The sequence below is a fragment of the Sphaerodactylus townsendi genome, linkage group LG05 (assembly GCF_021028975.2).
Source record: "Sphaerodactylus townsendi isolate TG3544 linkage group LG05, MPM_Stown_v2.3, whole genome shotgun sequence".
Taxonomy (NCBI): domain Eukaryota; kingdom Metazoa; phylum Chordata; class Lepidosauria; order Squamata; family Sphaerodactylidae; genus Sphaerodactylus; species Sphaerodactylus townsendi.
The window spans coordinates 119,526,775-119,553,758 of record NC_059429.1 but is presented as its reverse complement, the minus strand read 5'-3'; the positions used below and the strand labels follow the sequence as shown (position 1 = coordinate 119,553,758).

Here is a 26,984-nt window from a genome sequence, read left to right as displayed (position 1 = left end):
TGCTCGAACGAAAGAGGGGCACACATTTAACCCTACAAAACTGGGATTAAGTACCTAGAAGGTCAAGAAAATATTTAAAGTGCCATTAAAGGTGCAACTATAAATGTCAAAGTGACATACATATTTATTACATATTAAAATCATCTACACTTTGTAAAAGGCCCACAATAGCCTACCTCATACATACAAAATCACACTTGCAATCACACACAGAAGGATCCAATAGGACACTTTTGACCCTAAAAAAACACGTGTTTTGGCCAAACTACCGTTCTCATTGGTCAAAATTCATGCATTCATGTAATGTCAAGCTTCCAGACTATAAATGACACAAAGCTTTTTTATGACAGACAAATTGCCTATAAACAAAAGAGGGAAATGAACATAATTAGCCAATTTGATATAACACATTAAATGTTAATAAAGAATAGCCCATATATACAAATTCTGAAAAAGCTTACTGAAGAGCTGCTTAAATTGGCATCTAGATCTCCTACACGTAGCCATTTCCTCTTAGCAAGTGTAATACAATGTTAACCAATTCTTGAAGAGAACAGACAAAGAACGAATTACTATTTCTAATTAGGGCAAAATTTACCTTACATCTCGCATGTTGCTGTGTATCTACCCAAAATCCAAATGTATTCCCTAATTAATTGCCTGCTAGGACAAAACCTTATAATGTCTCTGTCAATTGAGCTTTTTAGCTGAAGAAATGTGTTTCAGCTCATTGTGTATTTTATAAGTATTATTGTGTCACCTTGTATATGCCAATAAAGGCCTCAATTACTCTACTCTAATGCCTCAGTCGTAGGAAATCTTTCTAGTCTGGAGCAAACAGATTAGGTAGAGTGCACAGTGCAGCATGTCTTATGTGCACTCCAAATGAAAAAAGGTGGTAAAAGTTCATTAAACTGATGTATTCTACGGGGGAGAGGGGAAAAAACCCTAATAATGTGAAACTCGTGGTTTGTCCTTGCTAAAAGCAGTCCATGGGAGAGGGAAAGAAAAGGAGTGTGATGATTTCTTTCTTACAGAACATTACAAAAAATACACCAATGATATCAGGTATGCCTCCAGTCTATCTCCTCATTCATGCCAAATGAGATCAATGTGCCATGAGTGTGAATCCAATTTTTTTCCCAAGTCTTCAGTCTTTGCAGCAGGTTTGTACTGGAGACTGGCATCTTCACAATCCAAAAGCACAACCATCTTTATGGTTGAAGGCTGAGAAATGGTTCACCAACAGAGCTGTTTTTCTGCCTAATGCAACTTCTGTGTTCATATATTCCAATTTTTATTGCCCTGGTCATGTACCCAATACAGAGCAGCCGCAGTTTGCAAGACCTAAGTAAGGCTGTTAATGGTGGGACATTTTGGAGGACATTGATTCATAGGGGTGCCAAGTGACTTGACTGCATTTAATACACACACACACAAAGTCAGTGAGAAAGAGCCCCACAGTGCAGAGTGATGAAGCTTTGCTCTCAAATTCAGTTCAATCTCAAGGGAAGTTGGGTTGAGGTAGCCAACTCAAGGTTGACACAGCCTTCCATCCTACGTGATCAGTGCCCAGCTTGCTGGGGATAAAGTGTTGAAAACTGGGGAAAGTAATGGCAAACCACCCTGTAAACATAGTCTGCCAGGCTGATCCAAAGGTAGTGAGTTATTTCAATTGATTGTTCACAGTCAGTTATTTAGTCTGCCTAGTAAACATTGTGAGGGGATGTCACACCCTGTTGCTTGTCTTTACCTTTTGTCTTCTAAGTCAGTGAGAGATCAGAGACTAAATGCCCAGAGGTGGATTGCCACTGTTATGCACATTTATTTGAGAATAAATTCCATGGAACCAACTCAAACATTAAGTTAAAGGCAGGGCTGGATGTAGAGGGGTGGCTGTCCTGGTCACCTGACATGGGGGAATTGCTGCCATGACAGCCAGTGGGGCGACCTGTGGGACGGCCACAGAAAAGAGCCCTTTACTAGACTGTTCACAGTTAAATAAACCTTCCCTAAGGTTAACTTCTAAAAGTTAAATCGACTTGTTTCACAGTTGTAGATAATCAGCCTGCTTTTGAAATTAGCATCAAGACAGTTAATAATGGAAACATCTTTCAATTGTCCTAATAAAACTAGTGGTTTAAGAATACTTGCTCAATATGGCAAGTCATTTGACCAGAACTTTTTTGGCTAAGTCTGATTCTCAACCCTAATTCTAAGGAGCTGCAGTATTCAGGAATATCCTTTAAAGTAAAAGTTTCTGCCCACCATGAAATCCTTATTCCTTTCTTCAGTTCATAGATCCCGGTTGTCCCAGATAACCGGTTTAGGACAATGGCGTTTCACCTATGGTTTGGGATGTTCAGATGGGTTGCAGAAGCCAACTACTGGGCTGCAAGCCTCTGTAGAGGTGCTATTTTTGAGGCACTTGCTGTTAGTATGAATGCATAGAAAGCAATGGCCCAATGTCTCCTGTCTCTGATCGACGCACATTGGAAGGGCCAACAAAATGATGGCAAGGTCACTTAAACCTGGAGAAGATTCCTTCTTAGCACAGTACTGTCTATGGCAGGGGTAGGGAACCTGCGGCTCGAGAGCTGCATGCGGCTCTTCTGCCCTTGCACTGTGGCTCCACGAGCCGAGCCGCTGGCCCCATCCTTGCCCAACCTGCAGGCAGCCGGGCGGACGCATCCATGCGCTTCTCAGAATGAGTGGAGTAAAAGGTTAAAAAACCCAATATATACAGTGTTATCTTTATTTTAAATGTCAAAAATTATTTGCAGCTCCAAGTGTTTTCTTTTCCCATGGAAAATGGGTCCAAATGGCTCTTTGAGTGTTAAAGGTTCCCTACCCCTGGTCTATGGTGACTGGCAATGGCTCTCTAACCTCTCAGGCTGAGGCCTTTCCCATCACCTATTACCTGTTCGTTTTAGCTGGAGAAACTAGGGATTGAACCTGGGACTTTCTGTGGCCTCACCTCATACACTCTCCTACTTGTGAAGTTATCTCTTTCATCTTCTCTCCATTGTCCCGCTCTTGCCAGTTGATCCTCCAGTGCTCTTGTGTGGTATAGAGCTCTCTTTTCCCCAGAGAAATGATGAGAGTATGGGTGAAGAACTTTGGGTGACAGAAGAAGGTCAAAGGGGCTGGGCAGGGAGTGAGAGAAGGCAAAAGAGAGCTTTTGCAAGAAGAGGTACACGTGCTAGGGTTACCAGGCCTCCAGGCAACACTTAGAGATCTCCTTTTATCACAGTTGATCTGCAGATGACCAAGATCCGTTCCCCTGGAGAAAATGGCTGCTTCAGAGGGGGGACTCCATGGCATTATTCTGTCCTAAGCTCTCCCCACCTTCTCAGACACTGGTCTCTTCGGGTTCCACCCCCCAAATCTCCAGGTATTTCCTAACCCTGAGTGTGCAACCCTAGTGTGTGTGAACCTGCCTCAGTTAGTTTCTTCTCATTACGGTACACCTGGTGCTTGTCAGGGCGGTACACCTGGTGCTTGCTGGTTCACATGTCCCCGGGCGCCACCCATTTAATCACTTGGGGGGGGGAGGAAAATCATCCCCACACCCTTCCTCCTTCCCCCTGGCCATCTTTCAGGGCTAGAGTGGAGAGCAGCACCAGCAGAGCTGACCTGGCAGGGCCGAGAAAGGGAGGTGGAGGCAGCGCGAGGCAGGAGCCTCCCCCTGGCCCCCTTCCTTCCTGGCCTTGATATTGGCGATGGTCATAACTCATCATGTGATTCTGGTGCCATGTAAATGTGATTCCTTGATTTCGTGCCAGTTTTTTGGGGCAGAGTTTACTCCCACCTGGGGGTAAATGTGCGACTTGGCTCTGGAGCTGTTGCTGATGACTCCACCAATCTGAGCAGCCCACAGCATTGTACCTTATGTTGTATGCATTTATTTTTTTAAAAAAAACAGCTACAGTACTAATGTAGGTGGAAAAACTGACACATACTCTTTAATAAAAAGGAGCCTCTCAGTCACAGCTAGAAGAAGAAGAGTTGGATTTACACCCAGCTTTTTTCTACTTCAAAGAGTATCAAAGCAGCTTACGAACTCATTCCCTTCTCCACAACAGCCACCTTGTGAGGTAGGTGGGGCTGAGAGAGTTCTGAGAGAACTGTGGCTAGATAACAGTCACCCAGCAGGCTTCATGTGGAGGAGCAGGGAAACAAATCCAGTTCAGCAAATTATAGAGTCCATTCCTCAAGTGGAGGAGTGAGGAATCAAACTCGGTTCTCCAGATTACAGCACTCTTAACTACTACACCACCCTGGCTCTCTAATCTCAGTTGCTGCAGTCACAACACTGCATATCCTCAGGACACCAGCAGAAAGGGCACTTCATTCTATCATTGCTTGGAACTGCTGTGTGTATTTAGATAGCCCATCAGCTTGATATTGAAGTTCCCTTGTGGCCTCAGCACTTGGATATTGCATAGCAGCATTTTTGGTGGCAACGGCCACAGTCTTCAGAAGACTGCAAAACTTGCTGCTGTAGCATAGGACCTCATTCCGCGTGGTCTTCTCCAGGGCTTCCTGACACAGGGCGTCCACCAACTTTTGGCCCACCATGATGACCAGTTTGCTGTGCGCTATGAAGCTTTCTGGGGCTTGATTTCTGTTCAGACTGTCTTGGAGAACGCCAATAGCTTTCTGAACAGCGCCGAAATACAGTCTGCAGAGATCAGAGAGCTCCATTTTCTTGGCAGGATCCTGCTTGCTCAGAACGTTAGGCTCCATTTGAGACGGGGAACCCTAGAGAGGGAGAAATGAAATAAGAAATAAATGCATAGGTCTTGGTGATGGCTTTGTTTATCAACGATATTGTGTTTCAACAGAAGACAGGTCCAAAAGCAATATTGCTAATATTATTGATAAATTAGGTTGAAATTGCTGTGTCCTTGGAGTTCAACTGGACAGCTCTTACCAGTCTGAACGTGGCCAGTGATGCACACCCAACCTAACCTACCTCTCTGGGTTGTTGTGAGGATAAAATGAAGGAGAGGAGAATAATGTAAGCTGCTTTGGAGCCTCACTGGGGAGAAAGATGCGGTATAAAGGAAGTAAATCATAAATAATAAAGACAAAATGCAGTTATTATTGGCTGTTGTGGGTTTTCCAGGCAGTGTGGCAGTGGTCGGGTAGTTTTAGCTGCCAACGTTTCGCCTTTATCTATGGCTGGCGTCTTCGGAGGCATGTCACTGTGGGATGCATTTCAAGAAATATATCTAATCATAATATGCCTCTGAAGATGCCAGCTATAAATATGGGTGAAACGTCAGAAGCAAAAACTATCAGACCACTCTTAACCACTGTGGTACGAGCTCCATAGGACGCTGGTTTGGGTGAAGGGCTCCCCCCCCCCCCACCCCGACTTCCAGGGCTTTTCTTATGTTCTTAAGGAGTTTTAGGTAGGATTCCCAAAGTTCTGAAACTCAGGATCAAATCAGACATGATGCTGGGAGTCACACCAATGTGCTCCCAAGCACTGGTTTCATTGCTAAGGTTTTTAACTCAGCAATTCCTCAGATTCCTTTCATATCTTGTCTGTTCCCTTATAACACTGGAACGATTAATGCTTTGGAGTTACTTATATTATTCACTATGGGAACAGCATGCCACATTCCCCCTTAACATATTTTAATGACATTTTTGTACTTACAGGGTTATTACAGAAAAGTAAAATGTGGGTTTCCCTTTTGCTTGTTTCTAATGTGTTTGGGAGGTGTTAGATTTTCTGGTTTGATTTATCAGGAGTGGGGTGATGGATGTGTTTTCCATGTATATTTGCTTCTATAATCAAAGCATCACTGACCAGTATCTGCACATAATCACAGTCTTCAGTAACTTCTGCTCTTGCCCTCTCCACATTCAAGCTGTTTTCTTTCGATTTATCCAAAACGTTCCTTAGAAGCGAATTGTCTTCCCTTCGCCGTTCAAGGCTGTCCTTCGCCATTCTGCGTCTCGGCTCTTTGCCGTTCGTTTCCCGGCAGGTCTTTCTGAAAAGGAGCTTCCCGTTTGCAATGACTATAGAGACAAATCTCTTGATGTCGTCTGGGATGGTGCGGGCCACCATAACAAACCGATCCAGGTCATCCGGGCTGCTCTGAGGTTTTTGAATCACCAGGACCTCGAGTGACCATGCGCATTTATTCAACGCTTCTCGCATTTCCACCAGAATCTGAAACGAGGCGGTGAGGATGCTGAGCTGTTTTGTGATTCGCACCCGAAGCTTGCTGTCAGAGGCCCAAGCAGCGTTTTCCTCAATGGTGTGAGCAAAATCCAAAAATTCTCCCAAGGAGACTTTGATGTGATCGACCGCACGATGGATTTCCTCTATGTTCCCCTCTAGATGTTCCTGATACCTCCACCTGCTGCTCACAAAGATCATGAGACTTGCAATGGAACTGGACACACTGTGCTGCAGTTGGGTCAAAGTTTCTATGGCCGTCTCAAGTTCCATGGTTGGTTGTTTGCTGGGTTCATCCGAAGATGACGACGGGCTGGATGAGAAAGACTCGGTGGAAGCGCTGGAGGACGTTGATATGGTGCTGGTCCGGCTCTCGACACTTGAGACAGACAATCTGTCTTGGTTTGATTTGGCATCTCTTGGTGAGTGTGAAGAAAAATTGGAAATGTCTCTGGAATTATAGCTACATTTTTTAACCCCATTCTGTTGCGGGGAAGCAATTCTTTTTGGAACATCGTAAAGTGTCTGCTGCTGGTCCTCCTTTTCAGTCCTGGAGGACACAGCAGCTGGAAGGACATGGTAGTTCCTATTTTGACGCACAACTAGAACGTCATGTGTGGATGGTACATCATATAGAGGACTCTCTTGAAGGCTTAATTTCCTTTGGACAGGTGGAACATCGTATAATTGTGGATTTGTTGATTGACATCCACTGTTGATTGGTGGGAATTTCTGTGTGTCAGACTCAAGCCTCGATGGAGGGATGTCATAAAACATGTGTTTATTTGATGACTGGCCCTGTGGAGTTTGTTTTAAACCTGTTTTTTCAGGTATATCATAGATCCAGTCTGATTTACGAAGGTTTGGCAATGTATTGTAATGACTCAAATGCTTTCCTGCTTCTATAGCTTTTCCAGGATCTCTTGAAGCTGTGGGAAGTATGTCATACACCTAGAAGACGGTGAAAAAGAAGCCCAATTATATACAGAATTAGGAATATATCCAGATTTTCCTCTAAGGCCACAACCCCAATTCTGTGTGGCTCTGCTTCTCTGTCACCCTATTAGTCCTATTGTTATTTCCCTCACTACCCACAACTGGCATTCAGAGGTATAGTGCCACTAAACAAAGAGAATGCATTTAGCCTAAACTGCCTGATGGGGTGGTTGTAAAAATAAAATGAAAGAACAAAAATTGATATTTGTGTTCCTGGGCTCCTTGGAAGAATAGCCAAGGAACTGTGGTTAATGTAAGGTGGAGTCTAATATACACTGTGGATTTGTCCTGTCCTCCATAAAGCTATCCACGGAAGCTGCCATCACTCACTGTGGCACTGAGTTCCACAAGTTGATTTAAGTATTGTGTGAATAACTTTCTTAATTATCCAACCTGAATCTACTGCCCATCAACTTCATTAGGTGTCCCCAAATTCTGGGATTACTGGCAAGGAAGACAACATTATTTTTCTCCATTTTCTCCACATCAGTTGTAGAAGAAGAAGAAGAGTTTGGATTTGTATCCCCCCTTTCTCTCTTGTGGGAGACTCAAAGGGGCCTACAATCTCCTTTCCCTTCCCCTCTCACAGCAAACATCCTGTGAGGAGGGTGGAGCTGAGAGCGCTCTGAAGTACTGTGACTAGCCAAAGGTCACCCAGCTGGCTTGTGCTGGAGTGCACAAGCTAATCAGGTTCATCAGATAAGCCTCCACAGCTCAAGTGGCAGAGCAGGGGAATCAAACCCTGGTTTTCCAGATTAGAGTGCACCTGCTGTTAACCACCACACCACACTGGCCCAACGAAATTTAAAGCAAGTACTATGCATTTTACACAGATGACACAACACTGCTTGCAGAGATCGAGAGCGATCTGAGACAGTTGATAGTGAAGATCAAAACTGGAAGCGAAAAAATGGGCCTCCATCTCAATATGAAGAAAACAAACATCATGACGACAGCTAGCATAGATCGGGCCCAAATTAGCATTGACAATGAGGACATTGAGTGTGTCCAAGACTTCATCTTCCTAGGCTCAAAAATTGACTGTAATGGAGAAGTAATTCCTGAGATAAAGCGGAGAATAGTATCAGGATGTAGTGCAATGCTGAGCATGGATACAATTTGTAAAAGCAGAGACATCAGCATCAATACCAAGCACAGGCTAGTCCAAGTCATCATCTTCCCCATAACGATGTATGGGTGTGAAAGCTGGACTATAAAGAAAGCTGACAGAAGAATAGATGCTTTCAAATTGTGGTGTTGGCGAAAACTACTGCGCCTACCATGGACAGCTAAGGTGACAAATGCAGAAGTCTTGAGCCTCATAAAACCAGACACATCACTAGAAGGAAAAATAACCAGGCTCAGACTTACATACTTTGGTCATGTGATGCAATCAAATTCACTAGAAAAATCTATGATGCTCGGACTTGTCAATGGCGGGAGAAGACCTGGACGCCAAAGAACACGATGGCTAGACACCATAAAAGCTGATACAGGCATGAGCATCAACCGGCTGAAGGAAGCAGTACTTAATCAAAAAATGTGGAAAGAGTTTGCATATCGGGTCACCAAGGGTCGAGAACGACTGAATGGATAACATAATCACACTATGCATTAGATATAGAGCAGTTGAAAATTCCCCACAAGTCTTTAATGGCATACTACACGCACCTGGGAGAAAGACCATTTCATTCTGTAGCTCGATATCTGTGATAGCTGAGTCTCCCTGGATACTCAAACTACTCAATGCAGGCTCCTGCTTAACCCCAGCCGCCAGCTTCTCACCCTGAAGATCTTAGATGGAGATCCGGGCTGAAATGGAGTTCAGCCAACCACAAACACCGCCCTGGCCCTTTGAGGAGTGCAGCTCTGTCGACAGAGATACGGACAGTAGAGTGTAGCTCTGCTGATAGAGCTATGGGCAGGCTTTTGACTTGCTCTCCCCCAAGTCATACTTACATTACTCACGGCTGGTTCCTGTGTACAGATGCTTGTTTTTTGCACATTCAGTGGGACATTATAAAGCCGCGGTGACTCTTCCAGGCAATTTTCTGCAGAGTGAAGAACTTGGGAGCCCTTTCTGGATGAGGGCGGAGTGGCAAGGCCCTAATCAAAAGGGTAAAAAATTTAATCTTTCCAGCAGGAATAATATATCCTTTAACCCATTCACAGATACAAGGTGTTATTTATTTGGTTGTGGATAAATGCCGTAACTTTTCCCAGTCAAAAGTAAAACAAAGAAATGAGAGCACAGAAGTCACTGTTCCAGAACTGGCCCAAGGTCACCCATACGTTTAAGCATAAGCATTTTATTGTCATTGTGCACGCACAACGAAATTTACAGCAGCATTCCTCGATGCACACAATTTCAGACTCATACCCCATTCTCACTTTCCCCCTTCCTCCACCAGTCCCTACACAGCCCCAAACACATCAACACGAAGCCATGGAGTTCAGCATAGCCACAGCTCTAGAGTAGAAGCTGTCTCTAAGCCTCTTTGTCCTAGTTTTGATAGACCTGTATCGTCTGCCAGATGGTAACAGTTCAAAAAGAGAGTGTGATGGATGAGACGGGCCTCTCAGAATATTTTGGGCTTTCTTTAGGCTTCGGGAATTATAGAGTTCTTCCAAGGCGGGGAGAGGGCAGCCGATAATCCTCTGTGCAGTAGTGATCACCCTTTGGAGCGCCTTCCTATCTGCCACTGTGCAACTGGAGAACCATACACAGATGCAGTAGATACCTAACCCAGGTTACAACATAGTATGCTACTTTAGTCATGAAATATATTTGTCCATATTTTCATCCAGCTGTTTTTCCATTGCTGCCCTGGATAATTTTTGCTGTCATCAATACATTCATAAACCGCTGAAGAACTGTTTCCCTCGTACTTCCTTTCAAACACCGTAGCCAACAAGCCTGGATTAATAATCCAGAACCAGTAATTTAAATCAATGAACTCTAGGCAAAGCCTGTGAAATCAGGACTTTTGCAAGAAGGCTCTAGATCAGTTGTTCTCAACCTTCCTAATGCCACAACCCTTTAATAGTTCCTCATGTTGTGGTGACCCGCGACCCTAAAACTTATCCATTTTACAGATGGAGAACACTGATGCAGAGAGTCTTAGGCGACCCCTGTGAAAGGGTCCTTCGACCTCCAAAGGGGTCGCGACCTACAGGTTGAGAACCACTGCTCAAGTTCTTGATGAAAAATATGGTTGTGCACATTAGACCATGAACAGTCAGCATGGTGTAGTGGTTAAGGTAGCAGACTAAGACCTGGGAGACCAGGTTTGAATCCACTTGTGCCGTGGAAACTTTCCCGGTTCAAATCCCACCTTGTGCCAAATTCCACTTGTGCCGTGGAAGTTTTCCGGCTGACCCTGGGCCAGTCATACACTCTCAGCCCTGACCCTGGACAGTATTTGGATGGGAGACCTCCAAGGAATACCAGGGGTGTGACATGGAAGTAGACAATGGCTAATCATCTCTGAATGTCTCTTGACAATCCTGCAGGATCACCATAACTCAGATGTGAACTGATAGCAAAAAAAAGTTAGACCATAGAGTTGTAGTGAAAGAAGATGGCCCCTAGATGGCAAAATGGTCTAATGAACAGAACTTCAGATAAAATAAACAGCAACAGCACATGGGCTCCCACCAAATCAGTAACAGCCAGCGTGGTGTAGTGGTTAAGAGCAGTAGACTCTTAATATAAAGAATCGGGTTTGATTCACCACCTCTACATGAGTGGTGGACTCTTAACTGGTGAACTGGATTTGTTTCCCCACTCCTACATTCCTGCTGGGTGACCTTGGGCCAGTCACAGTTCTCTCAGAACACTCTCAGCCCCACCTGCCTCACAGGGTGTCTCTTGTGGGGAGAGGAATGGAAAGGAGTTTGTGAGCCACTTTGAGACTTCTTACAGGAGAGAAAGGTGGGGTATAAATCCAAACTCTTCCTCTTTACAGATATTGCCTGCATTTGCTTATGCCTATTGACCAGAAGGGTTCTGGGAGTTCTGTGTTAGATGTTAAGTAGCCAATCAAACAGCCAAGTGGGCAAGACCCATTTTGGCCCACCCATTTTCTAAAACTGCCTGGTGACCACCAAGAAAGGAGGTGGGAACCATGGTGCCCTGAGAACCATGTTGATGATTCCTACTCTAAAACATGTTGTTGATAGTCACAATTATGCCAGATTAGCTGAGAGCATCAGGGAATCAGTGGCTACCAGTGTCAGGGACAGTCTCCTGTCCTCCCTGGCATCACATGATTCAGGCCCCAAGGCCACACCTGGGCAGAAGGACATCCTTTCATATATACCTATCTATCATGTGTTAATGGACCTTTTGTTCTCAATTGCTGTGCTTGGTAACATAGCTAAGTAGGCGACCTCACCAAGGGCCTCCGGAAGGGGGGAGGAAGGAGGTTTCAGGCAGAAGACTATCGCTCGGTTTTGAGACACTCAAAACTCCACAACAAAGCTTTTCACACCTTGTTGTTCTATCAATCTGCGGGAAGATGGGAGGGGGTGTTAAAGCAGGAAAAGAAGGGAATAAATGTGTTTGCAGGAGCCAGGATCCCCAGATCTGGCTTCCTGTCACTTGAGTCCTTGCTGACAACCCAATAAAGACTTCTGATTGTATATCCAGAGTCAAATTTATTGATCGTTGTACCAAGACCTAACAACTAGCCATGGAGACAAAGAGGAACCCGTGCACCAGTGCCAAGAGGTAATGTCAGAGGAACACCTTGTCCTCTGTGCCCTGCTGTTGCCTTCCACTGGTTGTCCACTGTGCGAGACAGGATTCTGGACTATATGGATCACTGATCTGATCTAGCAGGGCTCTTCTTAATTATTTTTTAATCTGTCCACTGCTGTCAGAGGTTATCAGCCCCCAAGCTAAAGAGACTCACCTGTGAGAATAAGGCCCTGTGGCGCTGTGGTGATGGGACATCATATATATCACTTCTGTTAGCCAGCGCGAAGGCCCAGCTTGCTCTAGGAAGCGTAAAGAGGTGCTGAGAAGAAAAGAAAAAGGAAGACTTACAAGTTTTTCAAAAGCGGTCGCTATTGTTGAAAAAAAGCCTTTGGAGGGTTTCATTAGCCTCCCGTCAATAGTCACCTGACCCTGCCAGATGGTTCCCAACCTCAAAAACATGCTCCGGGTCTGCTTTGTGAAGTTGAATTTCCTTTTCACACAATAATCCCCTCCTGGTAGCTTCTGTCTGACTGTTGTGCCGAGTTACTGATGTGCGAAAGACAGGCTCACACAAGAGGTAAAAGAAAAAAAAAACCAATAACCTCTCCTGGCAACTGAACAGGCAGGGCTCAAAGAAGACGACAAGGGACCCGATTTGCTCACAGTTAGGAACTGCAAAGTCAAGGAAAGGAATATCTATTCCTATTTAATCCTGCAAACATTCCTTCCTTAATACAAATAGAACTGTGGTGATCTTGGTTGGTCAAAATTATACCCTAGTCAGAAAGACCTGAATAATGAATTTAACGTAGCGCAACAAATGCCTCACTGGGCTTCAACTATAAGCCATAAGATGGCATGCAGAAAAACAACCTGCGTGTAATGCACCAGACTATAAATAAATTACAACTAATGAGAACTCCGCATAGAGTTAGGAGAAAACAAAGCCTTAATTATAGGCACAAACAAAATTTATCTGGGGAACAAGTGTCCTCCAATGCTCTTGTTGCAATTAGAGCCAGAGCCTCTTGCAATTTGCAGTGCCTTTACAACTGGGAAAGTACCCCTTTGCAATATAGAAGAACGAACACCAGTACAATCCTGTACAGACTTAAATGCTGTCTAATGATGTATAAGTGCAAACAATCACTTCAGATGTGTACACAATTTCGCAGAAATAGCTTCATCAGGGAGAACAAATGCATGCAGGCCTGGCTTACTTCCCAGGGGAAATCCTCCTGGTAGCCCAGCCCAGAGGCATAGCTAGGGAAAATGGAGCCCGATGCAAAATCTGAGTTTTGCTGCACACACCCCCCCCATGTTCATTTGTGTTTTTTTTAATTTTTAGTGTTTTTCAGTTTTCAGCCTGCAGGGGGCACAGTTTTTAGGCTAGCAGCATAACATTTTCAGGGAATCTTTAGGAGACTATCCTGATGATACCAGCCAGGCTTGGTGAAGTTTGATTCAGGGGGTCCAAAGTTATGGACTCTCAAAAGTGTAGCCCCATCTCCTATTAGCTCCCATTGGAAACAATGGGGGATGGAGGCACCCACTTGGGAGTCCATAACTTTGGATCACCTAACTTGGGTGAGGAGAGTCCCCCGAAAACTCCCTGAAATTTTGGGCATGCTGGCAAGGGCTGATGGGAATTGTAGTCCATGAACATCTGGAGAACCGCAGGTTGCAAACCCTCTAGTAGAATTATCTTAGAATCTGGTAGTATACATAACATAAACATAAATAAGATGAATCATGTTTTGCCAAAATAGGTTACATTTGGGAGACGATGAAGGCTCAGTTACGACAAAATGCCTCAAGCCTGCAGTGTGGCACATTGAGATCTTCTTGCCCACCAGAGTCATGTTGGAATCGGGCCTTAGCTTTTCAACCAGACAGACTCTGTCCAGCTGCTCAGGGAACAGCTGATTGTCCACCAGCTGCCTCAGAGCAATTCAGTCCACCCTGTTTCTATTCCTGCCCTCAGCTGGCCTGTTTGCCTTCCATATCCTTTCAGTATGGTCTGTGATACCTCATTTGGGCACAGTTGTTCTTCGCAAGCAGCAACTGCGACACAGCGCAGGACGCAATCCTAGCAAAGCCACAGTTCTAAGCGTTAACATCTGAAAGATCTGACTGCATCAAAGTACTCATAAGCTTCAGAGGGAGATAGCTAGGAGCACTGCTGTTCCTCATTAGCTTTATCAGTCACTTGAGAACACATGAACCATCTTGACACTTCAGACTAACATTGATCTCATTCAATGACCTATCTCCATCAACAGCCAGCGAAAAGCTTCTGGAAAACCTCAAAAGGTCTGCTCCCGACAGGAGATGAATGTAAACTACTTGAGGTACCCATTAGAAAGAAAATCATTGTACAAAAAGTTAAATTAATAAACCACAAATTAGCCACTCAATACTGCCTCTGAATATGGAGATCCTGCTTCTAAGCCTTATTTTTCCTTGACTATCTGGTAATTTAACACTGGCCTTTTCCGCACAAGTTGGTTAAAATGTTTCAAGAACATTTTCCAACCCTCCCCCAATCCCCACCCCTTTTATCATTATGTTTGTCTGCAGTCACTTTCTCCAAATGCTTCATGGCTGCTGCTGTGAGGGTTTTTTTTACATTTTTATCTTTTGCTTATCCGTGTAAAGGATGCTTCATAGATTCACCTCTTCAATGCTCTGTAGCTTCCGTTAATTGATACTTTGTTAATTTACCCAAACAGCCAAAAAAAATATCCCCCATGAAATGATGGAAAATAAAGAGGCGAGGGGGAAAAGATCAAGGACAGGAAGAAATGGCACCAAGGGAGAAGTTGAGCGATGGCGCAGAGGGGTGGAAAACATTTTTGAAATGACTGCACAGCAAGAGAAGATATCTTCAGTGGTGTACCTAGGCAAACTGGAGCCCTGGGCAAAACCTGAGTTTGATGCCCCCCCCCCCGCCCATGTGCAGCCACCCTTCCCCACCGTGACCAAACAATGATTTTTTTTCCACCAGGTCATTTCAAAGTCACCATCACATTATAGAACATGCCCCAACTCACAAATTTGAACACAGCAATGGGCCATGCCACACAGCAGAAATAATTTGTGGAAAACATTTTCAAAATGTTTTCAAAATGTTTTTATTACTGCTGTGAAAACATTTTATGGTGTTGTATCCAGTCCCCCCAATTGGGGGAAACAGCATCACTTTCAATGTCATTTAAACTGGGGACCCCAGATTCTCCTTTTAAGGTGGATTTAAAAGGAGAATCTGGGCTCCCTAGTTTAAACAAGTGATGCTAGAATCCACCCCTAAACAGCATTATTTTCAACTAGGGAGCCCAGATTCTCCTTTTAAATCCATCTTAAAGGGAGAATCTGGGGTCTCCAGTTTAAACAACATTGAAAGTGATGCTATTTTGGAGTGGATTCTCCCCCACCCTGAAACAGCATCACTTTCGATGTTTAAACTGGGGACCTCAGATTCTCCCTTTAAATCCATGCCAAAGGGGGTGGATTTTTAACAACAACAACAACAACAACAACAAAAACAATAACAATAACAATAATAACATAACCTTTATTAGGCATTGCGAGAATAAAAGAAAGAAAGGAAACAAGCATTGGCAGGAAGGGGGTGGATTTAAAAGGAGAATCTGGGAAAATTTAGGGGGTGCCTGCTGTCAGGGGTGCAATTATTTAGCAGCACCAAAATTTCAGAGTATCTTTGTGAGCCCCTATTGATGATAGCACCCAGGTTTGGTGAAGTTTGGTTCAGGGGGTCCAAAGTTATGGACCCTCAAAAGTGTAGCCCCCATCTCCCATTAGCTCCCATTGGAAACAATGGGGGATGGGGCACTCCTTTGGGAGTCCATAACTTTGGATTCCCTATACCAAACTTCACAAAACCTGGGTGATATCAGCAGGAGAGTGTCCTGAAAAATCCCTGAAATTTTGGTGCTGGTAGCCTGAAAACTGTGCCCCCTGTAGGCCAAAAACAGAAAAAACACTGAAAATACAAAAAATCCCACAAACGAACCTGCATTTTTGGCGCCCACCACAAGGGGGAGCCCTGGGCAACTGCCCACTTTGGCCAATGGGAGGAACGCCTCTGGATATCTTGAAAATGTTTCATGCAAAAGAATTGTTGTAAAAAGGGTTTCAGGGAAAAAAAACGTTTTCAGGTTAGAAATAAAACCTTTCCAAAACTTACATCTTGTTTCATTGTTATGCTTTATATTTTTTAAGATATAGCATCACTGAGGAGCAGGCTTCAGTTCATAGCTAATTTACACATCAGGCAGTGGCAAACTCAGTCCTAGCCTGGCCCATTTTTCTTTCTCCCTCCTGACCTTGTGACTCACCTGCAGGAGAGTTGCAGCCCAGTTTTGGGTCCCCACCTGCAGTTTGAGAACTTAAGGCCTAGTTAAGAAACAAACTACTTTTATGGTGCTGGAATTCCAAGATGGATTTCCTATTGTGTAATTTGGTCTTTTAAAAACCTTCGGTTGGATCCGGACTACAGTCTGTGCAAGAACAAAGATTTCCATCTTCGGAATGTGATTTTCCCACCCACCTCCTGTGGCAACCTAAAATACCCCCCTGCCAAATCTGTTTTGGAGGTAGAGTGGACTCCCAGGAGCAGGATTTCAGGCAGGCAGTTCAGGCTGCCACAAGAGGAGGGAGGCAGGAAAATTGCACTCTTTGGGAAGAAATCCTTGTAATGTCTACTCTACATCTAAGTCATGGGGGGGAACAGCAGCTCATTGGTTGGCAGCTCACTGGTTGATGCTCACCTTCCTTGAATGCAGAAGATCCCACATTCCATCCCCAGCATCAAAATGGATCAGGAGATTACAGATAGCCAGCCCTGGGTTGGCATCTGGCAAGTCTTTGAGAGGAGGGTGTGGCATTGCTGTTGGCCAACAGTGGCCCCAGAAGTGCCCCCAGAAGTGACATCAGTTCAGAGAGGGAAGGGAAACCCTATCCACATCTCTTTATAGCTCTCCATGAATGCTATTTGTGGCTCACGGTTACTTCCTCTTTTGAGGCATTGTTTTTCTCTTTTGAGGCATTGTTTTTTATCTTTACCTGGTTTGATGAGCTCTGAGCTTTTTCACTGAGCAATCTGGCTGCCAACGCTGGCACTTGGTACGTTTCTTGGTTCGGCACAGAAGAGGAACGAGGTTTGATCCAACTGTCCATTCTCTCGTAGACTGGTGCTGCTCGGGACGGAGACTTGTGCTTAGAGGGAATCTGATAGATGGTTCCTGGGGCGGTCTGAAGGCCTTGTGAGTCATGTAGGGCGGAAGAGGCTTGTGAAGGCACCAGAAGCTGGAGACGATTTGCAGGAGCAAGGCCTTGCTTCCCAAGGTGGGAACATTTCCACCATCCTTTGTTCCCAAAGGGATCCTGCTCCAGAACTGTCAGGATGTCTCCTCTGCGGAAGGCGAGCTCATCTGGACACTCCGCTTTGTTGTCATACAATGCTTTTGCCAAGGCGTTCTGGGGAGAAGAGGGAACATACAAGGCAATAAATGGGTTGTTCTGTAGCTACCAATGTTCATATAGAAAACCCTACCTAACACAAAATTTGAGCCATGGTCAGTGGCGTATCTAGGGGGGGGATAGAAGGGGCATACAAGCCAGGCAACAATTTCAAATGTCACTCGGGGATGCATTTGGCTGATCTCCCCGCCCTCCCACCCCAGGAGAAAGCAGGGCTTGGCATGGCAGCAAGGTGCCCAACCAGCTCCACCCCACCCCCCAAGAAGTAAGCAGGGTCCAGCAGCCCACTCTTCTGTGGGTGGGGAGGCAGCCACTTCCTGGGTTCCAAGGAGCTGCTTCTTTCTTCCCAGCAGAAGTGAAGGTGGCCCACAAGTCCAAGAGGAGCCTTGGAGTGAAGCAACATGTTAAGGGGCACCAGAGAGAGCAAAACATGGGGCGGAGGAGAGACCCAGCCAGAGTGAGCCAGCATGGAGGGAAGGAAGCTGCCCGCCCACCTCCCCCCTTGACTGCGTGGGCAATACAGAGAGCCAGGGAAGAAGAGCAGGGAGGCTGGCAAGCAAGAGGCACGTTTGTTTGGTCACCTGCAACTGCGGAGGTGGGGTTGGAAGAGCCTGACCACCAGCCAACCTGGCAAATTATCCCTCCCATGCAGCAGCCATTTTGGCTTTTTTGAGGTTCCCCCCAAAAACATCTTAGCAAAGCATGTTTGGGACCTATCGCAGGAAAGGTCGAGAAAGTCTACTAGGCACACAAAGCGCCACAGTGTTGTGTGGAAGAAGGAATTCAAACCTATTCGGAAGTGGCGTGCATCAGTTTACAAGCTGCTGTGGGTTAATGCAAGTGGACGTTTTTGTTTGTTTGTTTGGGCCTGCCGATTTGGGCAACAAGTGGGAGGAACTTTAATAATCATTTCTGGACCTCTGTCCCTTTTGCATTTGAGATAGCAAGCAAGCTACTCCTGGTGTAATGGTGTGTGTGTGTGGGGGGGGGGGGGAAACAGGGCCAGAGCAAAGGCTAGAAGGAAAAGTTTTGCAAGCCATCTGTTGCAGGTTCCTGGGGTGTCAGCGCTCCTCTAAGGGTGAGAAGGAGCCATCAACTGAGAAACCACAGCAACCGGTAGAAGCAGCAGAGACTAGTGCACGGGTCTGCAACCTGCGGTTCTCCAGATGTTCATGGACTACAAATCCCATCAGCCCCTGGTCATGCTGGCAGTGGCTTATGGGAATTGTAGTCCATGAACATCTGGAGAGCCACAAGTTGCAGACCCCTGGGTCACTAGTGACTTTTAAGCCCGCCCCTTTCATCACATCAACTTCATGGCCCTGTCTATCAAAGTCACTATTGCCTACAGTAGACATTTCTGTGTCTGGCAGTAACTCTCCAGGGTCTCTGCCAGAGGTCTTTCATATAATCAACCATCTGACGTTTTAAATTGGAGATGCTGGGGATGGTGGGACCTGCTATGTGCCAAGCAGATGTTCTGCCACTGGCCACAGTCCCTTCCTCGAAGGCTGCTGGTTGATGATGTTACTTTCCCAGCGAAGCATGATACTTTTCTGTTGCATCCTATGTATATTATAGTACTATTATCAGGTTTCCTGCAGCTTATTTCCTTCTCTTCTTTCACAAGAGCCCATCCCCCAGCAATATTGGTGCTAGGGATCCTACTGTTAGCACTAAAAGCTGCAGGGACATTGCATGACTCATTTTGAAGGTACTGCCCTCATCCCTGGTACTTAAACTGCCGTCGTGCTGATGGTGGTTTGTGGTTAACGGAACGGCATAGCCGTTCCTAGAGGTGAGAAAACGAGTAAAGAAATGAGGGAGGGAGCAGACAAACCAGCAAGGGAGAAGCACCGCAAATGGTTTCTGTCGTGTGCAAAGAAGCCCCAGAGTTCTGTGAAAAAGAGAGTTACGACTGTAGCCTTACAGAATAAGGTTTGGCAAAGGCCTGACCGGCTCTTGGATGTGTTATTGGAGGGCTGTATTATCTCCTTTTTTCCTCATGATATCTAACATGGGAATTCATCCCCTGACCTGGATAGCCCAGGTCAACCTGATCCTGTCAGATCCCAGAAGCTAAGCAGGGTCAACTCTGGTGAATATTTGGAGGTAGACCTCCAAGGAATACAAGGGTCTTAACCTACTGCATCTGTGTATGGTTCTCCAGTTGCACAGTTGCAGATAGGAAGGTGCTCCAAAGGGTGATCACTACTGCACAGAGGATTATCAGCTGCCCTCTCCCCTCCTTGGAAGAACTCTATAATTCCTGAAGTCTAAAGAAAGCCCAAAATATTCTGAGAGATCTGTCTCATCCAGCACACTCTCTTTTTGAACTGTTACCATCTGGCAGACAATACAGGTCTATCAAAACTAGGACAAAGAGGCTTAGAGACAGCTTCTACTCTAGAGCTGTGGCTATGCTAAACTCCGCGGCTTCGTGTTGATGTGTTTGGGGCTGTGTAGGGATGGGTGGAGGAAGGGGAAAGTGAGGATGGGGTATGAGTCTGAAATTGTGTGCATCGAGGAATGCTGCTGTAAATTTCGTTGCGCATGCACAATGACAATAAAATGCTTATGCTTATGACGTGGAGGCAGGTGATGGCAAACCACCTCTGGACGTCCGTTGTCTTGGAAACCCCACCAGTCAGATGTGACTTGATGGCAACAAAACAAAACACAAACAAAACACAAACTTGAGTCCAAGGAGATAAAGTGAGATAGCAGAATGGTAGAACATAGCCCAGTGGGTTGGATCTTGTAAATCTACTAGCTGTGGCACCACCCCTATCCAGTGTAAGGACCCTTCCATTATTGCAGAAGCTACTTTTGTGGGAGGGAAATTAGCAGGATGGATCTGAGGGACTCAACCCAAAGGGTTGAACTGACTAGCTTCACAAATTCACTTGCCATTTTTCTATCACCCCAATGCAACTGGGGATTTATTTTGGAAGGCTGAGTGCTACTCCACTAAATAACTCCCCAACTGCATTAATCTAACCACTGGTGTAAAAACTGGGAATGGCAAAGAATCCTTCTGAAAGTCCTCCATGAGTGACTTGATGTCCTGTCACCACTGTTAAACAAAGGCCCCTTCCGCACATGCAGAACGCTGCACTTTCAACCCACTTTTAATGTACTTTGCAGCTGGGTTTTACTGTGCAGAACAGCAAAACCCACTTGCAAACAATTGTGAAGATGGATTGAAAGTGCATTATTCTGGATGTGCGGAGAGGGCTGAAGACTTAAATTTCTTCAGTGTAATTTCTAACGGGCTCTCGGTTTTAGAAACTTGAATCGACCGTGTGTAACATCTATCATACTGCAACCCTTTAATTACGTTAGTTCATTTTCTTGCGCTTCAGACAGCTGCTTCCTTGATTAGCTGTAATTTTCCCCGCTTCATCACACTTTTGTGTATCTTTAGCTCACGAGGGGGTGGCTGGATCTCTGACCTCCCCCATCATCCATTATGAGCAATGGCCTCATCTGTTCCTGTCCCTTACTCAGGCAATCATATCTGAGGTATGGCACTAAGCCTCTTCTTATTTTATTTCTATTGCTTCATATGTACCCTGTCTTGTCCCTAATGGAAACCCAATGGCAGCTTACATCCTTTCCCTCTCCTCCATTTTCTCTTCATAACAACCCAATGAGGTTGATTAGGCTGAGCATCAAGATCACCCAGCAAGCTTTTTAACCTCACAACAACCCTATGTGGTAGGTTGGGTGAAGCTACCCACAAACTTCCATAGCCAAGGCGGGATTTGAACCTGAGTCTCCCAGACACTAGCCAGAGGTGGGATCCAGCAGGTTCTCACCAGTTCCCAAGAGTGAGTTACTAATTATTTGTGTGTGCTGAGAGGGGGTTACTAATTGGGTCTGCTTTTCTGTTAGAAATTCCATTAGATCCAAAAATCATAAAGTCCTGTTGTTTCCTATGTGGCTGGTTAGCGAAGGTAGAAAACGGGATAATTCTCCCTGTTGGGCTGTTTTAAAAAACATGTTTTAGAAATATGGTAAAGTTCCTTGTTTAAGGAAAGTTTAAGGAAAGTATTTCTTTTGATTTCTAGAAACAAAATTAAGTATTTGAAAGTATTAAGTATTTGACAGGCAGTCAACTAGAGGAGAAGTAGTTGTTTCTGTTGGCAGTAGATGATAGGACTTGCTATAATGAGTTTAAATTATGGACAGAAAGATACCAGCTGGAAATTAGGAACTTTTTTTTTACAGTAAGAGTTTTTTACAGTAACAGATGAATTATTAATGCCCTGCCCCCGGAATGCCCCGCCCAGCCCCATTGGCGCTACGCCACTGTTTGAATCCCACCACCTTGGGAACCTGTTACTAAAATTTTTGGATCCCACCTAGCTCAACAATATAATGTTAATCTTTAAGGTCCCACTGACCTTCTGTCTTACCAAATTCAGATAGCTATATAAACTGGCCCACTGCAAACACTGACTGCATTTCTACCAGAGAAGAAGATATTTTTATACCTTGCTTTTTTTCCCTATAAGGAGTCTCAAAGCAGCTTACAATCATCTCCACCCCCCCCCCAGCCAAAAGGCAATTTGTGAGGTAGGTGGGGCTGAGAGAGTTCTGAGAGAACTCCGACTTGCCCACGGGCACTCAGCAAGCTTTATATGGCGGAGTGGGAAAACAAACCTGGTTCAGTGTATTAAGAGTCCAGTGCTCTTAACCACTACACTGCACTGGCTCTCCCAGTGTAACTGTAATATAACTTATGTGTGTGTTTTTAATGTAATATATTGGAAACTGCCCTGAGTTTGTGAAGGGAAGGACGGCATACTAGATAGATAGATGGAGGGATAGTTAGATATATAAATACATACATAGTGGAGAACAGAAAAAATCTATCTGAAAAGTGTGAACTTAGAAAGCTCATGGTCTACAGCAAATTCTTAATGTAATGCAGCTCACATGGAGCAAGGGTAATACACTGCCCTGCACATGCCAACACTACTTACAAACCCAGGGCAGGAATGGGGTGTGTGTGCCTACTCAGTCCCAGAACATCTCAAACTGAACAGTACACCCACAGCCAGTCCTGGTCCATTACACCACCAGAACTCCACTCTGAGCTAAGAGTTTATTCCCCTCTAGAGAGTCAGTCCTCCCCATGATACAAATGGCACCAGGAACGGGAGGCTTGTGTTTTTAACCCCTAACATTTGCTGAGAGATGACAGCTGCGCGTGGGATATATGCAGAAGAAACGTGTTGGCCGGCTCAGAGGATAAAAGCAGCCCATTGTTGACAGCGTCAGTTTCTTTTCCAAGGAAGGTCTCAGAACAAGGGAGCACTTATGATGCCTGGAGTTGCGACACCCTCCCTTGCCAACCACCCCTGCAGCTGTCAAGAGACAGACAGCAGCAGCCCTGGTGATCTCCTGCAGCAATTGACCGTCAACCCACCTGTCTCTTCTGACCAAGCCAGCGTCATTTTTGATGATTCAAAGCAGGCCCTGAACTAATGACTGCATTTGGAGGCTTTTCACAAAGTGTACCTCATACGCCCACCTTGCATTTGATTCACCCTTAATGGAAAGGATCTTGTGACTGGGAAGTATGACCAAGACCATCCAATTAGATGGCTCGAACGACAACAACAACAGACACGTCTTTGGGGAAGGGGGCCAGCGGTGGCTTTTGACCATAACAACTACGTGGAACCTCCATCCGCAGAGATAATACCCAGGCTATGGTTGTCATCTCCAGGTTGGAAAACTCCTGGAGATTTAAGGGCGGAGCCAGGAGAGGGTGGGGTTTGTGGAAGGGAGGGACTTCAGCAGGGTATAAGACCAGAGAATCCTCCCTCCAAAGCAGCCATTTTCTCCAGGAGAACTGATCGTGGCCATCTGGAGGTCAATTATATTCCTGGAGATGTCCAAGTCCACTTGGAAACTAACAGTGTTCCTCTGAATAGCAGCTCTTGGGAAGCAATAGCAGTTTTGGTCCATCTGTGCCCCACCTGTGGGCCACCTAGAGCATTTGTCTTGGCCACTGTGGGAACAGGACATGGGCCCATGGTCTGATCAAATAGGGTTCTCCTTATGTCCTTATCCCTAGCATGTTCGTGGACACATGCAGAGGAATTAGTGTTGCTGAAATTTGCCCCTTTTAAAAAATGACTAGATTTGACTGCACATCAAATCAGGAAAGGACTTAAAACTCTGAATTACGTAGATAAGGGCTGCATGACGTGGAAACGTCAAAGTGTTCCATTTTGTAGTTCAGTATTATAAAGGAAGTTCACAAAATGGTACTGTCCTTTGTGGGGGTCAGAGTCATGTTATTTATTATTTGCTGCATCATAGGAAATATGAAATAAGGGAGAAAAAGGATGATGGGAGTGGAAGACATAGAAGTTCATGAACTTCTGCGTGGGTTGGAGGAAGTGGGCGAAAAAAATTTCTCCCTCTCCCGTAAGGCTAGAGGTCAGGGGCATCCAATGATGGGCAGTAGCTTCAGGATAGACAAAGGGATGTACAACTTTACACAAAAAGAATAATTCAACTGTGGGATTGCAGTGGCAGTGGCTGTCGTGATGGCCACTAACACAGGTGGTTTTTAAATGGAATAAGACAGATTCTTGCAGGATAGGACCATTAATGGTCACTATCCACACTGACTAAAGGGAATCTCCACATCTGGAGGCAGCAAACCTCTGCATAACAGGCCTAGGAGGTAACATCTGGGGAAGGCTTTGGCTCCTATGTCCAGTTTGTTGGTCCTCCAAGGTGTCTGGTTGGCCTCTGTGTGAAACAGAATGTTGGGCTAAATGGCTCATTTGTATTTATTTATTTTGTTTTATTTATATATATCAGACCAGCCTACTGGCCTGATCCAACCGGACTGTTCTTATAATTTCAGCCACTTGCTGGTGGAGCAAATAACTCGAGTGCAGAAGATGCCAGCAGTTCAAGCCCACATGTCTTGTTAGAAAGTTCTGGTGCCAGAGAGAGAGCTTTCAGCACTCAGTTTGGCAGACCAATGCACTCACAAAGACCTCTCCGAGTTCAGTGGCATACCTAGGGGGTGGCCTGAGAGGGCCTGAGACACAGGCGCCCCTTACCTGGGTCATGGTGGGGGGCATTTGGCCACCTGAATGCCACTGCTGCTCGCTTGCCCATCTGCCCTGCTTGCCCGCCCTGATCTCTGCTGGCCTGCTAATTGCCCAGCTGGAGCTCAAGTACTGTCTTGCCTTCTGCCTGCATGAAATAGTATGGAGGAAGGTTCAGCCGCTTCAGGCAGTGCCACATGCAGGGGCCTTTTGTGCCTTGACTGTGGATCCGGGGCCAAGGAGGAAGGCAGCACTCCCTCGAGTGGAGGCAGTGGTGGGATCCAAAAATTTTAGTAACAGGTTCCCTCACCAGCCCCCCGATTTTTTGCACCAGGTCATTTCTAAATCTTCATCACATTATAGAAAATGCCCCAACTCACAAATCTGAACACAGCAATGGTGAAACACACAGGTTCTTTGATAGAGACTGGTGAGATAAAAGGTACGAAAGGCTGAGAATCAATGAATTGCAGTACCTGGAAGGGATTAACCCAGTTCAGGGAGTTACATTATTAGTCGCAATTGCTCTATGGAACCTTCACATTCAAAGGCAGTATGCCTCTTTGGGAGGCGAGGGCATGGAGATGGAAAAGTGGACCCAATTAGTAACCCCCTCTCGGCACACACAAATAATTAGTAACCCACTCTCGGGAACAGGTGAGGACCTGCTGGATCCCACCTCTGGGTGGAGGTGACCAATTCTCGGTGGCCTGATTTCTCTGCAAGGACTGTAGTTGGGGGAGCAGTGGTGCACCTTCAGTGTGGGGGGGGAGGACAATTTCAGAACTTGCCCCCAGGTGTCATTTTCTGAAGGTACGCCACTGCCCATGCTGCAACGACATTCTACATGGACAGCATGCTAGCAGTCAGCAAATTACAGGGTTCAAAACTACACTGTCTCTTCTGTACCAGTCATCCAAAAAAAAACCCACGCTCAGTTCTTGGACTATGTCTTGATGTACCTGATGACACATCTATGCAATGGACTTCAAATGGCATTAAAATTGCAGAGCTGTCCTAAACGGAGTTAATTTTATTATTTGTTTGTTTGTTTGTTCAATTTATATACAGCGCTCCTCCAAGGGGTCTGGGTGGTTCACAACAATTAAATACATTAAAAACATGAACAGCTAAAACATTTCATCCTCACAAAGTTAAAAGAACCATAATTTGTTGATGGCGTCAGAAAGAAATTATTTTTTCCCCCTCCTTCTCTTCCTTGCACCACGGGAGGCCAGATGTTAACATATGGTGAAATTTGATGTTACCCTGGCTGGCCAAAAGCCTGGCGGAACAGGTGGTCCATTTTGCAGGCCCTGCAGAAACTCTGTATGTCCCGCAGGGCCCTGATCTCACCTGGGAGCCTGTTCCACCAAGTAAGGGCCAGGGTTGTAAAAGCCCTGGCCCTTGTAGAGGCCAACCGGATCACTTGGGGGGCAGGGATCACCAACAGGTCCGCCTCTGAGGAGTGGAGGGGCCTGCAGGGCAATTTGGGGTTTACCCTGGTGGCTCCATCAATCAATAGGTTTATGCATGTGTAACCCTGTTTAGGATGGTACCGCCACTCACAAACATTATCTCATTTCACCAAACACAAACACAAGCAAATCACACCGGATTTGATTCTACTAGGTCTGATCCTAACTCAGTGATGGCGAACCTTTTCGAGATCGAGTGCCCAAACTGCAACCCAAAACCCACTTATTTATCACAAAGTGCCAACGCGGCAATTTAACCTGAATACTGAGATTTTAGTTTAGAAAAAATGGTTGGCTCTGAGGCGTGCGTTACTCGGGGGTAAGCTTGGTGGTAGTTGTTGGCTTGCTTTGAAGCAACCGTGCAACTCTTCCGTGAATCACAACCCTAGGAGGGTTTACTTAGAAGCAAGCCACATTGCCAGCAACTGAGCTTACTTCCAGGTAAAGAATCGTGCTTTAGTTCTTCGCATGAAAATCAGTGGGGTTTAACAGCACTTAACAGGGTTACCTACACTGCTTCACCAAAACTAGGTCTTAGGTTTGATGCTAATAATCAAGCCCAGTGGCCCAGGCCAACCAAATGTGTGTGGAGGGAGGGACAATCCCCCCCCCCCACATGACGAACTCTATTTGTGCGTGCCCACAAAGAGGGCTCTGAGTGCCACCTCTGGCACCCGTGCCATAGGTTCACCATCACTGTCCTAACTCCTTCCTTATCCAAGCCATATTGTGCAAAGGCATTTATTTGTGTGCCAGATTCTGTTGGCCTTGACCCCAAGAGGCCAACCAATTGTGGTTCATCCCAATGACAAGGCTTGTCTCTCATTCACACACAAAGAAGGCCCGCAAACCAGCTTCCCTCCCCTGCTGTCCCTGCTATGGAAGCCAATCAATGAGTCACGGCCCAAAAAGGAAGCCTGTGATGAAACCCAAAAAATTACTCCAGATCAGCGTAGTCCAAAAATAGGGCTTACAGCACAGGACTTTCCAAGCTTCACTGGTGAAAAATAGCATTTGCCCAT

General features: G+C 45.5%; 1 protein-coding gene across 2 annotated transcripts in view; it reads right to left on the bottom strand.

Moving 5' to 3' along the window:
- Positions 1 to 4,185: 4,185 nt before the first annotated feature.
- CASS4 (Cas scaffold protein family member 4) overlaps positions 4,186 to 26,984 on the bottom strand; it is a 39,303-nt gene continuing 16,504 nt past the window's right edge. For both annotated transcript variants that reach the window (XM_048497736.1, XM_048497735.1), the window contains exons 2-6: positions 16,983 to 17,396; positions 12,112 to 12,216; positions 9,155 to 9,301; positions 5,825 to 7,150; positions 4,186 to 4,764 (exon numbers count right to left, since the gene is read on the bottom strand). In XM_048497736.1, the coding sequence (XP_048353693.1) occupies positions 4,351 to 4,764; positions 5,825 to 7,150; positions 9,155 to 9,301; positions 12,112 to 12,216; positions 16,983 to 17,396 (2,406 nt within the window). In that variant the 3' untranslated portion in view covers positions 4,186 to 4,350. The remainder of the gene's footprint in view (positions 4,765 to 5,824; positions 7,151 to 9,154; positions 9,302 to 12,111; positions 12,217 to 16,982; positions 17,397 to 26,984) is intronic.